Below are 17,003 nucleotides of genomic sequence, written 5' to 3'. Positions count from 1 at the left end.
GTAGCTAAGGGACATCAGTCTATTTCTGTAAGGAATTTATAGTTTGACTCGGTCCTAAAGGGTGACTATGAGTCTGCATCAACTCAATGGCAGTCAGTTTGGTTTTGATAGGTTTACAAGCCGTGCATGTTACAGCAAGAGGAGTATTCAACAATTCTCACTGGAATTAAGAAAATGACACTTCTGAGTAAACTCATTTATAGCCATCTGAAATACCAAAATCTCTCATTTTAAACTTTGCTAAAACTTCATTCAGCCATTTAAAAACTGTCACAACCTTTTTTATTGAAGAATTCAGATGATCTGATTTTAAAAGCAAGTTCTGATTTTAAAAGCAATAGTTAATCCCTTTACACATTCTTTGCCTCATTCTTTTCTCCTGGTTTCGAATAAGGGGTAAGTAAGCAACAGTAATAGACATGCTGGACCAGCAACAGGTGGGACAGGGGTTTCAAAACAGATATCACAGTACTATCTCTTTAGTTAAAATGAGCCATAATCTTAATTAAATTGCCTTGGTATTTAGCAAACATTGAGCTGTACTATCATGAAACTTACCTGTTCTGTAGCTGTGGGGCAGTAGTAGACTAATAAAACTGTTGTACAGATATTTATAGACAGTCCAATGATGGTGATGAGATTTGGGGCAATCCAGGAGGGAACTCGGCCAACTAGCCATTCCCAGTACCCTTGCATTAGGGGTTCAAGCAGGGACCGTCCAGCACTCTGATACCTGTGCTCTTCTAGCCGCTTTAGTTGGTGTCTTGACAGCGGTGGTGTAGGTAACTGAAACAATTTATTTAATACACATCCTGTAGAACTCGTATGCCCCAAGCCCACAGGGCACTCCACGTGGGCATCCCATCGTTTCCTTGTTGACCGATGCCCACTCATTGATCTTGATTTTCTTTTATCTGGAGACAGTAATTTACATTAAGTTTATACCTTCTTGTGGCTGTTCTTTACCTGTTAAAAAAAAAAAAAAGAACACCAAGCTAATAGACTTATAAATGTCAAGTAGGTATAAATAAATCAGGGACTTTGGTGCAAGCCCAGAGTCATACAACCTGTTTTAAGTGGTATTCCAGGCGAGGGCAAAAAAAGTTAACTTTAAGAGGGCAGTATATATGTATAACACAATATATTAGCATATCTATGCTACAACATATGCATATGATGAACTGAGGACATCGTATGGAAAAAAATTAATCCCTATAGCACTTTCACTTTAGAAAACATTAAATGATAACACATAAACTACTCTATCAAGCAGCAACATGAAAATGAGAATATTTTCCAGGTTAACAGGGTATCTGTCTCTGTTACTCAGAAAGAGAGTAGTGAGAGCACTCACAAGCAAACATGGGTGTCACATTGTTTGACATGGTGGCGGAGAACGTAGAATAGGGTAGTAAAACTGGAAACACGGAAGAGGGTGCAATCTGTAATGTGTATAGAGAGGGAAGAACTACCAGAAAGGCTTAGCGGTTATCTAATGAAGGGTGGAAAACAAACAGACTCACTGCCATCAAGCCAATTCTGACTCACAGCGACCCTGGCGGACAGAGCAGAAGTGCCCCCTGTGGGGTTTCTAAGACTGTAAGTCTTTATGGGAGCAGACACACTCATCTTTCCCCTACAGGGGTGAAGGAGAAAATAAACTGAGTCAACAGGTAGAAACTATTGAGGGGTTAACTGTCAAAAGAGAAAGTTGGAGCAATAGCAGTTTGTTATTTTGGCTGTGAAGTGAAGTCAGAGGTGTCTGGGATGAGGGCAAGAAGGGAAGACATGCATGGCCTTTTAAGCAGAGTTTTAAACAAAAGCCAAAGACCGCGTGCAAGCCAGGGGCTGCTCTAGCAAACACTGCTCGCTATATGGACTGCACACACCGGCCTGGGGAGACGAAGAGCACCACCTCTGCAACCACACTGTGTGGGGGGCAACAAACCCCACTTCACATGCCAGCTGCACCCTAACAAGCCTCAGTTGTCTTTCCCTCACTTCAGAGCGCAACTGGCAATGTAAGCAGTCTCTTGCTTATCCCCAGCCACCTCGGGATAAGTCAGCAGGTACCAGCAACAGTCTTGGGAGTCCACACATTCTCTACTCTTTGGGTTCCAATAATTTGCTTAAATGACTCACAGAGCTCAATGGGAAACACTATAATGGTGACAATAGCTTTAATACAGTAACAACAAAAAGGTGCAAAAGCAGCAGCACATAAGGTGAGCTCTGGGAGAGGTACCAGAGTACAACTTCAATGTTCCCAGAGGGGAACGCATTCCCCTCTCCTGTGCACCAGAAAGGCCCATCAGAGCCTCTGGGCTTTTATTGGCCTCATACCAGTCACCAGAGTGGATTATATCATGCTTTGTGAATCCTAGGCGGCAGTGGCCCCCAGGTACCCTGTCTCGCTCTGGTCAGCCATCGCTCATTAGACTCGAGTGTTGGAAGTGCGGGAATAAAGCAAGGCCCAGAAGGCTTTCTGCAAGACCATTTCTTACCTCTCAATGGAGTCTGGATAAGACATGAAAATTCCCCGTCATCCATTTAGACGGTAAAGATTAGAAAGTACACGAGTTCTTGAAGAGATTAGACACAAGAAAAAGAATAAATAACCTTGTGGGAAATCCAGCTAGTCAAAGGACGAAGGAGAGAAGCAGTAAGAGGATTAAAAAAGAGTAATTTTAGTAGAATGAAAAGGGCGTTGAATCAAGAGATGTGTACACAGACCTGCTGATCACAAGCGATGCTCGAAGTAATGTAAAATGTCCAGAAAGGATGCACTCGCTATGAGACTACAGAATGTGACCCAGGTCCAGGGCATTGCAGCAAAAGACCCGGTACCACTGTGCTAGGGTTTAAAAGACGTCTGCCCTCATCTTCATCAATGTGAAATTTCAAAACTTCAAAATCACTAACAGTTTAAAGTGGCATCCAAATCCTTTGTCAGATTGGGTATTTCAATACCTGGCTCAAGAAAACAGTCATTCTAGTCAAGCCAAACTTACATAAGTAATTAAAAATCTCAACAACCGAAACAAAAAACTAACGCAAAACCAGTGCTATCGTTTAAGTAACCTGAAGCGCTCTGAAACAGAAGATATTAAAATAATTTTCATGCCAAGAAGGCAAATCACACTCATTTCTTACTGTTTCAGAGAACTGCCTCCACACAATCAACTATTTAAAAAAAGCTGGCGATTAAAGGTGCTTTTGAAACGATATTCGTTGTTAACTGCTATCAAACGAACCCCAGCTCCCGAGGACCCCATGATCAGCACAGACTCCTGCGCAATGCTGTGCGATCCCAGGACCACTGCAGATGGGTGGGCGGCTGGCTGATGTTGGGATTAGACCACTAGAGAGCGTCCTTCTGCGTCCATCTTCTCGTGGAAGAGACACCGAGAGTGGTCCAACATTACGGTAACATCCAGGTCTCTCGTAAGGCTGCGCATGAGAAACTGGGACTTGAACCCAGCGCTTCACATTGAAAATGAGAACTCTACCACAGAACTACCACAGCCATCTATCTACACTGACCTATCATTCAACATGTGCCAAGCTTCTCAGTTTAGATCAGATGGCAGACCAGGAGTCACCGAAACACGTTGACAGTAGCCAAATGGGAGAATGTATTTGCTCATTTGGTGAGCTATAATCAGCTCTTATGAGATGCCAATGGAAATAAAATATTCATTCCAGTCAATTTGTATCATATTACTGCAGTGTTTCATTCTACTGCTAAAAAAAAGTGATATATTGTGGGTGCTGGCCTGTTTTTGGCACTAAGCAACAACACAGAACTGATACTAATGGTTTTAAGGTTGAGCATTTGGCAGGACTGTTTGATAAACTGACACTTTCCTTCTGAGTTTTTTCCTCACGCTGACCTAGATATTTTCCTTCTCCCCTTAGCCATCTATCTCTCTCAGAAAAATCTACATTTTGACAAGCCTTTCTAGGTCTAGTCATCATATATTAGTGCCAAACAAGTTTCTGAAGGTTTCCTTTGCCAACATTTCAATTTAGCAACATTGTCTCAAACTATTAGTAACAAAGTCACAAAGTGAAATTCAGATCTATGTCCTTCCTGATGCCAGCCTGAGAGATGGCTGTCACTACCAAAGATCCATCACCAAGTTCCCTCTGCACACCTAAGCCCTAGAGGCTACTGCTCGGAAACCCATTTCAGGACGATGAAGACAAGGGGCTTCTGAAATTCAGCGAGGGCAAAGCAAGTACATCTGCAGGCAGCAGGGCAGTTAGGGACTGTGAGGAAACTGGAGCTTCACGGGTGAAGAGCAACAGGAGTGAGAAGTGTGAACTGGAGAGGTGCAAATGCCACAGATTACCATATAGACTCGTGTATAAGTCGAATTTTCCAACACATTTTAAATGCAGTTTTTGTAGTAAAATTAGGCGCCTCGGCCGATAGTTGGATCGGCTTATACTCAAATATATACAGTATCTTATCAGATTGAGGAGAAAATGTCCTTTGCTTGCCACATTACAAAAAGTGGGAAAAATTTTTTAAAAGAAATTAAAATTACTGCTAGTTAGCTTAGGAATCTAGCCATCAGTGATTAACATAATTTTTATGGGGAATTTCAATCCAAGTTCCAAAGGCATTCAACCAATATCAGAGTGCAGTGAACAATACAGGCATGTTTCCTGCTCCCATGTTCAGTGGGGAAAAGTAAACACAGGTAAACAAATGAATCATTTGGCAGACCGTCAGCAGTAAACCAGATGGAAAGTAAAAGCAAGGATGAAAACGCAGGCACTATAGAGGTGTTTGAGAAGATTTGAGATTTTACACGGTTATAATGGAAAGCCACCAATGAGCCTGTAAAGAAACCTATAATTTTTGTAGCAGAACCTATTACTAATTAAAGATGTTTCATGAATCATAATAGCAAATGAGTTAACTGTAAAAAATCCATCTATAACTCAGCTTACAGTAATTTGTTCACATTATTGTAACGCTCCCACTTCTAATCAGTACATGCTTCCTCTCTGGGCTCTTTTCTCATCACACTGTGAACTGTTTTGATTTATACCTTTGTGGGAGGTGGAGCAGGCGGGGACTCCATAAGGAACTCCATAAAGTCAGAGGCATGGCTATCTTCTCAACATTCTATTTTCCATAATCTCATGATCATATTCTGACTTACTAGGTAATCAATACGTATGTGCTGAGCAATGAACAAATATGATCCATTGCCAAGAACAACCAGTGTTCAAGATCCCGAGGAAACAAGACATTAAAATATGCCATCCACACTCTCAAAAAGCTCAAAAAAGGGAAGGCAGGCAGTACTGTAAACAGCTAAATTATAACCCGCTGTGAATAAACTTGTGGGAGGTCCAGGGACATATGATATGACAAAGACCTGCCTTTGTACAGGCAGGAATATTTATGTAGAAATGTCAACAAAAAGTCAAAAATAGAATCAAGCAACTAAGGTCCAGAAATATAACCAAAGACATTTAACAAACACCTGTATTAAAATTGCGTGCAATGTATAGGCATTAGAGCACAGCTGAACTTACATAAGCTGAGGACCATGGCCTGCTGCCTACATTATTTCTGCGTCGATTTCAGGAGTGGGGAAAGTCTGACAAGTATCAGCAGAACTCAAGGTAAATATAGTTACTGAGTATTTAAGCCGCAGTGTGAAATTCCGGAATTCTCACCTCTCTACCCGACTTCTGTGGATGCCAAGTTTTGAGCCGCACAGATTATGCAGTATGTTTACAGACCTTCCCAACCTCTGTGGCACCACCAGAGAAAAATATTAAGGGGGTTATTAGGGTGGTAAATGATGAGCAAGTAAAAAGAAAAGAAAAACTCTTAAGATCATAGGATTAAGTTCAGCCTTCCTTAACAAGTAATGGACACAGTGAGTTTACAAAAGCAGGTCGTTTCAGCCAACTTCAAATGCAAAACAAAACACAATTCAGATGTATTGTGTTGCTGAAGTGAAATCTTGCATTCCATTTTTTAAAAAAATGAAACTACAGGGAAGGGTGTGTGTGTGGCATTTCATTGGATATTTTCCTAGTCCCTCAAAAAGACCAATTTATCATTACCTATGAAACAAAGAAAGTGATTTTGCACTAGTACTTGAAGTTACTGGGGGGGGGGGGTAAACAAAGTTTGTAGTACTTCACAAGTTGAATAAAAGTATAATGCAAATTTTGCATAATAGATTTGGGCTAAGACAGGAAGGAGAATGAATATATGAAACAGTAATCTATTAATTAGACAACAAATAAAAAGCCTCTGTTGAAAGAACGGACAGGTTAATACTAGATGCTGACGTAATTGATTTATTTCTTGAAAAACATGACTTTCAGTGGTTTCAACAAGTTTTTTTCCTTCTCAGTGCAGACAAAGTTAAAGTATAAGGCCAAATGCTTCAGAACGTCAATCTCGGATTTTATGTATACACCAATGGTTGTAAATGAGCAACATTCAAAGCGCTTTTAGCACAATCTAAAACTGTTTTGCAAGTAACGAATTCATTATACACTTAGCACATCCCTACTAGTGTGAGGGTAGAAACCGAAACTATATTCTTTGTCCACATACGAGACATTAATATCTGCTGAAAACGCAAAATACATTGACCAATATAGTAGCGGGCATTTATTGACGAACAAGAGAAACCAAGAAGAATTACACGTCCAATACCAAGGATGCAAAAGTGGTAAAATGACACAGAAACGCCAAGCACCGAACTGCAGAAAATTAGTTCAACGTGCTTCCTAAACGCAACAGCCTGTGTTCCTGGGAACCCGGGCGAAGTGGCCACTCTTATGCCCTCCTTCCAAGAAATAAGTCATGGCTGGCAATCTCAGAGCTCGTCAATATAGACTGAAATTTCTAGAAAAGTTGCTGACCAAGAAGTGTAGCCCAGGCACGAAATACTGGCACCACCCTCCCCGAAAGGCAGGCAACCCCGGCACAGGCTGCACCACGGGTTGTGGGCTTGGCAGCACCGGGCGGGAAGAGGGTGTGGACCTGAGAGGCAAGGTCGGTTCCGTGAGCGCAGCGGCCCCAGCCCTTGGGCCCGCCTGGCCCCACCTGGCCCGCCGAGGCTGGCCCCCGCCCGGCACCCCATTCCCGCACTACAAGGCCCGGCCCCTCGGCCCCTCCATTTCTCTACCGGAGGCCCGAGGGGGCCCTCGCCTTTCCTACCACCCGCCCGCGGCCAGCCGACGCGAGGAAAAGGACGGCGTCCGTTTCGCGAGAGCGCACAGCGAGGCATTACTACCCGCAGCACCTAGCGCTCTCCCCACCCTTCCTAGGAGTTGTGGCCCCGGCAGCGTCCTTCACCCCCTCGCGATTTTCTCAAGACGACGCCCGGCAGCCTTACCCTGACCCCCAAAAGCACACCCCTAGAATAAGAGCCTCCGCCTCCAGCCGACCGGTGCCTCTGATCCGCGGCAGCTCGCTCACGACACTTTCGCGGTTGCCGTAAAGCGAGACCGGGTCGGAACGCGGCGCGGCGCGGGCGCGCGCCCGCGGGCCGCTCCGGCCGCTCGGGAGCGCGCCCAGGGCCCCGCCCCTTCTCTCTCCTCCCGCAGGCTGGCAGTCCGCTGCCCGCGCTGGGTGGGCCAACGGGGCAAGGTAAGTGCGGGAAGCGAAAGGGGGCTGAAGGGACGGGCCGGAGGATGGACTCCTCTGTGTCCGGGAAGGAGGGCCGCCCGGATCCGTCTGCCCGCGGTGGCGGTCGCCCTGGTCGCGTGCGGGCTCACTCTGCTTCCAGAAGCTCCCGAACGAGGCAGCGGAGCAGGGCAGGGTGGTGGCCGAATCCCGGGCTGAGCGCTGGGGTCCCGGAAAGGGCTGCGTCCCCCTTCCCGAATCCATCCCTCTTTCCCAGCACTCAATTTCCAAGGCGGGCCACGCTCCACCCCTCCCTTCTTATCTCCGCCCCAGGCTAAGCGGAGCGGGATCCTTACTCCGCGGTGTCCCTGCTCCGGAAAAAGGCAAAGGTCTAAAGAATGCCCAGCATTGCCTTATTCAAAGCGGTTACTAACCTTTAACCCACTGCCCTGAACCTTTGCCCCAGGACTGCAAACACTGTGTGATACGTGTTCTTCTTGTCCCTCCCGGACTCCTTCCCTGGGGCGGGGATGGGGTGAAATTCCGATCAGTGGTGACCTTGTGTTTACCAGGAGCCGAGTTTACAAAGCGCAATTCTATCGCCAGAGGGGGACTCAATTCAGAAAGGTGATTTGCTGCAAATCCTGTTCGCTCACCACCGTGCTTCACATTCGGATACATTTGGAAAGCACAAGAAACACACCCAGAAATATTGTTTTTCCCCAATTCTCTCAAAATTTAATTTTCAAATGCAGCTCTGTAATGTGTACTTTCCCCTTTACGCTCCAGTTTAAAAACGAAAGTGTTGCATAATCTTCTAGATCGTTAGAATTTAACCGTAACAAGAATATCCCATTTGTCAAGCAGCCAAGTCACGTTTTGGAAACATCACCGTTCGCTTTGCTATGTTCCAGGGGTAATTCTGTGTACCTCTAGAATAAGTGCGGGGAACTGTTTTTCTGCCAACGGCCATTTAGATATTTATAACACCTTGTGGGCCATGCTGGTCAAACAGTTAATTAAGTCACCCCTGTGACGGTTAGCTAGGATCGAAGATTTTGCTGGCCTCCTACAGCCAGCCGCAGACAGTCCGCACCCCTGCTGGAAGAGAAGCCTAGGGCTTTCTCTCTCTTCACTTGTAATATTCAAGATCTACTCGTTACTTCTCAGCAGTCACACTGAAAGGAGCCGACAGAAGGAATTAATCTTATTACCAGTGGGATTTCAACATTTGTGTAATTTAAAAATTGTAAGTGCACGTTTGACTCATAGAACTTCACTGTGTGGAGGTCATTCCTGCATATTTTCAGACGTTTTGAAAGGTTTCTTGAAATCCCAACTATTAAAATTCTGATTTTGCTTGCTTAGCAGTTCCCCAGCCAAACTTTTTAAGTGACTGAAAACTACAAAATCAGAAGAATGATTTCATGTGTAGAATCCAGTATTGTCATTCCTTACACCTGTGACTGACCACCTGTGGTTTTATCGGAATGATAAATCGAGTAACATTTATTACATGCTTCCCTGTTTCTTTCTAAAGAGTAACCCATTGGGAAGCCCATTTTATAGATTAGAAGAAGTTTTGCAACTAGCCTGAAATCAGACAAGTAGGAAGTGGTAGAGCTAGACTTTGCATTTAGCTAATTGTGATTTCACAGATTCATTGGATCACAGAGACTAGCCATTTAATGTTTTGGTTCATTTAACTAATAAACTATTTCCCTCTCCTATTGCCTCTTCTCTCTGCTGTAGAGCAAACCTAGTGTTTTGTTCCACTTATCCTTTTTGAGGCCAATGAAAGGTGTTGGGTATAAGAAAGGACAGGGAATTTGACTTTAGAGTTAAAATATCGTTCAATTCTAAATAGTACAATCTCAATTAAAAAAATTTTTTTAGTACAATCTCAATTTTTTTAGTGCAAGTATCAACTCTAAAGAAAAATAACCCCATGGACATGCTATAGCATATTGCTCTGCCCATGAACAATATTGGTGCTTGAACTTGTGCATAGGTTTAAAATCATGTGGATTGAAGCAGCAACCTCTTATTCTCTTCATGTCTGGTTTCCAGGACTTAAAGGGTGCGGGTTTGGAGAGAGCGGAAGATTGACATTTTGAAAACACAAGACAGGTAATTCACCTTTCACATCCGAAAGGGCAAACAGATATACTGATTGATCACCTCTAATATATCTTACATGTATCTTACATTTAGTACTTAAGTCAACTTCTATGAAATTGCGATTTTAAAGCCATTTGTCAAGGGCATTAGATTAGAAGACCTGTGGCATAATGGGCTTGCACGTGGAGCTGCTACGTGCAGGGGTGGCTCTTTAAGCCACCAGCAGCTCCCAGGGAGAAAGAGGAGGCTTTCTGCTCTAGTAAAGAGTTACACCCTCAGAAACTCATCGGGGCCATTCTACTCTGCCCTAGAGGAGCGCTTTGAGTCTCGGTCACCTTGATGGCCAGAGTTGGGCTGTTATTAGCCATTATTTGGTATGTCTGTGCAATCCCCACAATAACGATCCAGCTCACTCCAGTAGAATATTTTCACAGTGATGGAATTATCCCATGTCTTCACTATCCTGTATTGCATAGCTTCCCAAACTTCTTTGGCCTGCTGCTCCCTTGTCTGAAAGAAAACGACTCAGTGCCCCTCTGGAAATGAGACCCTTTTGTATGTGCTAAAGCCCGTTATCTAGGATAGAGTGCAGGCATCTGCTTCTTCAGCCCCTCTGGATTGTTCCAGTGCCCCTATGGGTGGCATTGCCCACTTTGTATCACTGTAGCCCTCGATAGGCACAGGTGGCCCCTGTGTACTTGAAATGTGGTTAGTGCAACTGAGTACTTGCATTTTTAAGTTTTATTTGATTTTAATAAATTTTAACTTAAGTAGCAACCGTATTGTGCAGTGTAGCCTATGCTACTAATAATATTAAGAACCGACTCAAAGAAGTTAGGAAACTTGCCCAAAGTCACTCCTTTCTAAGAGTTATGAGCAGGGAAATGTTTCTTTGGCAACATATATGGGATGAATCGGGGGGAAGAAGGAAAGCAGTTAGGTCAAAAGAACTGAACGTTTGAATGGAGTGGCTACAGTGAGAACTGCAAGGGGCTGGTTTCAGGTGACTTACAGGAGTGGAATGACTGTCCCTTAGTGACATCATGTGAAGGCTTTGCAGAGAGCACCTGAGGGTACTCCAGATGAGCTGGAATTGCAGTAATGCTGCTAATTGAAACAGGACAATCATGAACTTTTGGAGAGATTGGGATTTGAAATTTTGGCTGATCTTTCAAAAAACATTGAGCATTGCTTTGAGCAAGATGCTCTGCTAGGCTTTGTGGAGAAATGGCTCTGACCCACTTAAGAAACCCTTCTAGGTTTTTAAACAGTATGAGGTATGATAAGCTATGGTTGAAAGAATACAATAAAAAATACTGCCATTGAGCTGATTCTGACTCATAATAGTCTTATAGAACAGAGAAAAACTCCTTCAACTCTGAGATTTTAAATTTTTATGGGAGCACACAGCCTCATCCTTCTCTCACAGAATAACTGTATGCAAGATGAAGCCTGACCATCCCGACTTTGAAGGAGCTTTCTGGCAGTACTTTTCTCAAGACAGATTTGTTTGTTCTTCTGACAGTTCAATATTCTTAACCAACAGCATCCCGCTTGCCTTAATCATTGTCTAACTTTCACAGGCAAACGAGGGAATGAAAATACAAAGGCTCATAGTAAAAATACAAACAAAGCAAATCATTGCCATCGTGTGATTTATGACTCACAGCAACTCTCTAGAACAGAGTGGGGCAGTCTGTGGAAGAGGAGCTCCGTGAAGATGAAGACCCTCAACAAGATGAAGTGACGCAGGAGTGACAAGTAGCAGGGATTGCCGAGACAGTGCAGGAGCGGGCAGTGTCGGGCTCCTCTGTGAGTGGAGTCACTCTAAGTCGGAACTGTCTTGGTGGCACTGAACAACAGTCAAGTGGAGAATGGCAAGTGAGAAAATGTCGATAGAATGTTAGGACGAAAAAGAGAAAACATGCAAAAAGAAATGATAATTCAGGAAGGAAATTACCCAAGTCTAAAATGCTGAATTTTTAAAAGTCATTTTACTGGGGGCTTGTACAACTCTTATCAACAATCCATATATACATCTATTGTCTCAAGCACATTTGTGCATTTGTTGCCCTCATCATTCGCAAAACATTTTCTTTCTACTTGAGTCCTTGGTATTAGCTCCTCATTTTTCCCCTCCCTCCCCACCCCATCACACCCTCCCTCATGAACCCTTGATAGTTTATAAATTATTATTATTTTGTCATGTCTTGCACTATCCGATGTTTCCCTATACCCACCTTTCTATTGTCCGTTGCAGGGAGGGGTTATATGTAGATCCTTGTAATCAGTTTCCCCTTTCTATCACACCTTCCCTCCACCCTCCCAGTATCACCACTCTCACCACTAGTCCTGAAGGGTCCATCTGTCCTGGATTCCCTGAGTTTGCAGTACCTATGTGTGCCAGTGTACATCCACTGGTCTAGCCGGATTTGTAAGGTAGAATTGGAATCATGCTAGTGAGGGGAGGAAGCATTTAAAAAATAGAGGAAAGTTCTTTGTTTCATCATTGCTACACTGCATGCTCACTGACTCGACCCTTCTGTAAGGGGATGTCCAGTTGCCTACACATGGACTTTGGGTCCCCACTCCATGCTCCCCTCATTTACAATGATACGATTTTGTGTTCTGATGATGCCTTATACCTGATCCCTTTGACACCTTGTGATCACACAAACTGGCATGCTTCTTCCATGTGGGCTTTGTTGCTTCTGAGCTAGATGGCCGCTTGTTTACCTTCAAGTCTGTAAGACCCCAGGTGCTATATCTTTTGATAGCCAGGCACCATCAACTTTCGTCACCACATTTGCTTATGCACCCATTTTGTCTTCAGCGATCATATCCGGACAGTGAGTATCATGGAATGCCAGTTTAATAGAATAAAGTGTTCTTGTGTTGAGGGAGTACTTGAGTGGAGGCCCAAGTCCATCTGCTACCTTTATACTAGACCTATAAATATATGCACATAAATCTATTTTACCAACCTCATATAAATATGTTTATATATGTACATGCCTATATTTAGACCTCTGTAAATGCCCTTTGCCTCCTAGTTCTTTACTTTCTTCTTGACCCACTTTTACTTTCCTCTTAATTTCCTTTTACTTTCCTCTTGTCCCACTATCATGCTCAGCCTTTATTTGGATTTTAGTAATTCCTCTCAGTTACATTGCCATACCAGGCCTCCTACACCCTCCTCACCACTGATTTTGGATCACTTGTTGTTCCCTTGTCCCTGGGTTTGTTAACACCACTTCCTTTTCCCCTCCCTCCCCCTCTCCCATGTTCCCCCTGGAACCACCAGCCTGGTCATTTTCTCCTCCAGATTGTTTATCCTGCCTATCTTACCTAGGTAGACCTGCAGAGAGAATAATATGCACAAAAGCAAGACAGAGCAAAACAAAGCAACAAAATAAAACACAACAACAACAACAAAAAACAATGTCAGAAAAAAAGAAAAGCCTGTAAATAGTTCAAAGTTTGTTTGTTGACCTTTAGGGGGGTTTTCTGTTAGAGTCTGATGGGGTGCCACGCCCTGGCCCCAAAGTCTATTTTTGGTATTCCCTCGGGACTTCCTTGTTCTGCTCCCCTTGCTGTTCTGTTGCACGGCCTTAGTGTTTTGTGTCAGTGTGATAGGGTCAGATCGGGTGCGATTCACACTCTGTATCTCCAGAGGGCTGTCATGTCTCATGCTGGGGCTGTACATATGATCCTCTCTTTGAATTGGCTGTTCTGTGTGGGGATATTGTCCTCACTCAAGGCTTGGTGGGCCAGGATGTGCGCCACTCTCTCTTCCTCCCCCTTCATTTACTCCCATGTGCCCTGATTAGACATGTCCCTCTTCCTGAGCTGTAGCTTCTGTACTGTCCTCTGAAGTAAATCTTCTGAGAGCAGGGGCAGCTGTCCACCTAATTGGGATTGGGGCCGGCCCCTCAGACCTCTATAATGGTTCCCTGCTTCATGCCAGTATGTTGCATTCACGTCTTGGAGCACCGGGTTGAAGTCTGGTCCCTCTTTCCTTGTGGAGATATAAACAATACCCTCCCCTTGGATGGGTTAGTGCCCTGTTCCCCCACTATCTATGTCTCTTTCTTTCTTTCTTTCTTTCTTTCTCTCTTTCTCTCTTCCCCCCACCACCTCCTTTTTAGTTGGCTACCATATGTATCCCTGGATTTGATCTGGCCCCTGCCATGCTACCTGGACCTCACCCCAGGAATGTTTGTATACAGTAGTTTTTTATCTATGCCCCTTTTGCATTTTTTTAAGTTTACCGTAGCAGACTCATGTTGTACTTGTCCTTGTGTGCTTGCTTACTTAGCATAAATTCCTCCAGTTCTTCTCATGCGGGGATGTGCTTCATGTGCTCATCACTGCTTTTTAGCAGTGCGTAGTACTCCATTATATGTGTGTACCACAGTTTTTAATGCATTTGTCTGTTGATGGGAATTTGGGTTGTTTCCAACTCCCTGCAACTGTGCACTGTGCCATGAAGAACATGGAGCACAGATGTCTGATCGTGGTTTGTTTCTTGCCTCTTCTGGGTATATGCCCAGTAGGGGGCTGGCTGTGTCATATGGTAGCTCAATTTCCATCTTTTTTAGATATCACCAAATTGATTTCCATAGTGACTGTACATACCTACAGGTCCACCAGCAGTGGACGAGAGTTCCTATCTCACCACAGCCCCTACGACACTTGATGCTTTCTGATTTTTTGAATTGAGTATTAGGTGTTATCTCATAGTTGTCTTAATTTGCTTTTCTCTTATGGTTAATGATAAGGAATGTTTATTGGCCATTCGGATTTCTGCTTTTATGAAACTTCTGTTCATGTCTTTTGCCCACCTCCTCAGTGGGCAATTAGTTTTTTTCTTTTTGGAAACTAGCAGAGTACTGATGTGTCATTGTCTGATGTGCCATTGCTACAGATGTTTTCCCAGTCGGTGGGCTCTCTTAATACTCTCTTTGTGAATTCTTTCAATGTACACAGGTGATTTATCTTCAGTAGATCCCACTCGTCAATTTGTGACTCATCTGTACTTGTGTCCTTCCCTATTTCTGATAGACTATGTGTAATCTGCTGATTTTACAGATAAAATAAAAAAACTTATTTAACATCATGTGAATGTACAGATTTAGTAATAAGTCAGATGACAAGTCCAAGCCAGAAGTGACTGAGATTTCAGTGTTTCGAAGTTCAGGCTGTGATGAGGAAGCTGGGTGCGGTGGAGAGTTATGGTGGTCAGAGCTGTGTAGTTTTACAATTTTCATGGGAAATACTTAATTTTAGGTCATTAAGCAATGGGAAGATGCTGCTTTAAATATGAAATATTTTCATATGCCTAGACACAGTTTTTATAATTCCAGAATAAATTATTTTAAAAGTTATATACATAAGGGTATTGTAATACTTTAGGAGAATCCTGATCAGAAGTGGAGGAATGCAGAGCAGATTTTAAAATTCTCTGAGAGTCTATTGTTTTAGGAGCCATGGAGGGTGGCAGAAACCCCGAAAGGCTTGCCCTAAGCTCATCTTTAAAATATAAACCACAAGGCCCCTGTAGTCTTTCTAACACTAAACAGTCATTTGACTTAAGTAGTAAAGAATGTCTGCCTTGAGTATTATCCTCTCTATTAAAAAATCATTTTATTGGGGGCTCAGACAGCTCATCACAATCCATCTATCCATTGTGTCAAGCATATCTGTACACTTGTTGCCATCATCATATTCAAAATATTTTCTTTCTTCTTGAGCCCTTGGTATTGGCTTCTCATTTTCCCCCTCCCTCATGAACCCTTGATAATTTATAATTTTTTCCCCATGTCTTACACTGACCGATGCCTCCCTTCACCCACGTTTCTGTTGTCCACCCCCCTGGGAAGGTGTTATATGTAGATCATTGTGATCAGAGTATTATCTTCTTTTAGGAGCTATCTATATGGGGTCAAATTGACAACCTTAACTTGGAAGATTAGATAGTGTGTTAGTCTGGGGGGTTGACTAGAGAAACAAATGCATAGACGCACATATGTGTATAAGAAGGAGCTTTATATATAAGAGCAGTTGAACATTGAGAAAACATCCCAGCCCAGTCCAGGTCAAGTCCGTAAGTCTAATATTAGCATACATGCCCCATACCAAGCTATAAAGTCCTCTTCACACTCACGAAACACATGCAATGACACCGAACACAGGAAGATCACAGGCCAGTGGATGGGAAGTTTGTGGATCCAGTGGCATTGTAAGCATCTCAGCTCTGGCAGGGGTCTCCACGTGGCTTGTATGGCTCCATTAACCTCTCTCCATGTGTCTTCTCCACAGCGATCTCACAGGGTGTGAGCCAAAAGAGAGAGAGTCTCCCACCTCCAAGGAGGAAATATGGGAGTTCCCCAGAATCCTCGGGAGAAGGCCATGCCCACACAGAGGGACTCTTTATTAGGGTACCTTAAAAAAGTGGAGAGGGGGGGGGAAAGTTAAGGTATGAGGGCTTATATCAGAACTCAAGTAGACATCTTCCCAAATCACTGACGCTTTGCAAAAAGTTTTTAGAAATGCTGCTCCACATAAAATGACAGTTTTAAAATAGAACAAGTATTTGAAGGAAGTTCAGGAAGACCTCAAAGATGAGCCAAGACAGGAAATACTGTCAACCTTGAGTAATGACGAAACTGTTGCTAAATAAAGTTCAGCAGCTGATGGAAGAAGACTGGAGTTACCATTGATACAGTAGCAACTGAAATTGGGGTGTTCAGTATTCAGTGCACATCTCAGCCTCCTCATACTCTCAGTTGGATGCCTACTAAAAGCGTTACTCAAAAGATCAGCTAGCTCAAAGTGTCAGTCTATGCATCGGTCTTGTACAAAAGATTGAAGTTAAGACTGAATCGCAACTGGAAACAAATCTTAATTTTCTAGTACAACCCAAAGAACACGAAGTGTAGTCGAAAGTGGATTCCGTGGGTGATCTGCTAGACCAGGTACCTTCGAGCCAGAGAGCTAGCTCAGAAGGCCATGGTGACTGCTGTTTGGAGCCCCATGTTTGGGTAGTCTTGATAGACTTTCCTCAGCGAACACTAGATGAGCATGGGAGCTTTTTATAAAGGAAGTTTCAGAAAATTGAACACCGCACTGTCGAGAAAAAGTCCAGAAAAGCGGTGCTGAGGAAATGCATTTACCACAAGAACACCCGCTCCTTTGAGGATATCAAAGGCTGTGAACATTTCTTGTAGAAACCTTACCCCATCTATCCTACATCCCAGATCTTGCT

The 17,003-nt window shown here is 43.5% G+C and overlaps 2 protein-coding genes across 4 annotated transcripts in view; one reads left to right on the top strand and one right to left on the bottom strand.

Moving 5' to 3' along the window:
- CEPT1 (choline/ethanolamine phosphotransferase 1) overlaps nt 1-7,866 on the bottom strand; it is a 49,299-nt gene extending 41,433 nt beyond the window's left edge. The window contains exons 1-2 of one of the 3 annotated variants that reach the window (XM_075559293.1): nt 7,768-7,866; nt 559-966 (exon numbers count right to left, since the gene is read on the bottom strand). In XM_075559293.1, the coding sequence (XP_075415408.1) occupies nt 559-894 (336 nt within the window). In that variant the 5' untranslated portion in view covers nt 895-966; nt 7,768-7,866. Of the gene's footprint in view, nt 1-558; nt 967-5,700; nt 5,765-7,385; nt 7,533-7,767 lie in introns of those variants that run through there. The other 2 variants (XM_075559288.1, XM_075559299.1) reach the window with 2 other exon arrangements.
- The window catches only part of DRAM2 (DNA damage regulated autophagy modulator 2), a 34,191-nt gene continuing 24,704 nt past the window's right edge, over nt 7,517-17,003 (top strand). Inside the window, exons 1-2 of the mRNA XM_075559311.1 lie at nt 7,517-7,639; nt 9,686-9,745. The gene's annotated coding sequence lies outside the window, so the exon portion shown is untranslated. The remainder of the gene's footprint in view (nt 7,640-9,685; nt 9,746-17,003) is intronic.

This window comes from Tenrec ecaudatus, chromosome 1, assembly GCF_050624435.1.
Source record: "Tenrec ecaudatus isolate mTenEca1 chromosome 1, mTenEca1.hap1, whole genome shotgun sequence".
NCBI lineage: Eukaryota > Metazoa > Chordata > Mammalia > Afrosoricida > Tenrecidae > Tenrec > Tenrec ecaudatus.
Note: the sequence above shows the minus strand (reverse complement) of the source record. Positions and strands in the feature narration are given on the sequence as shown.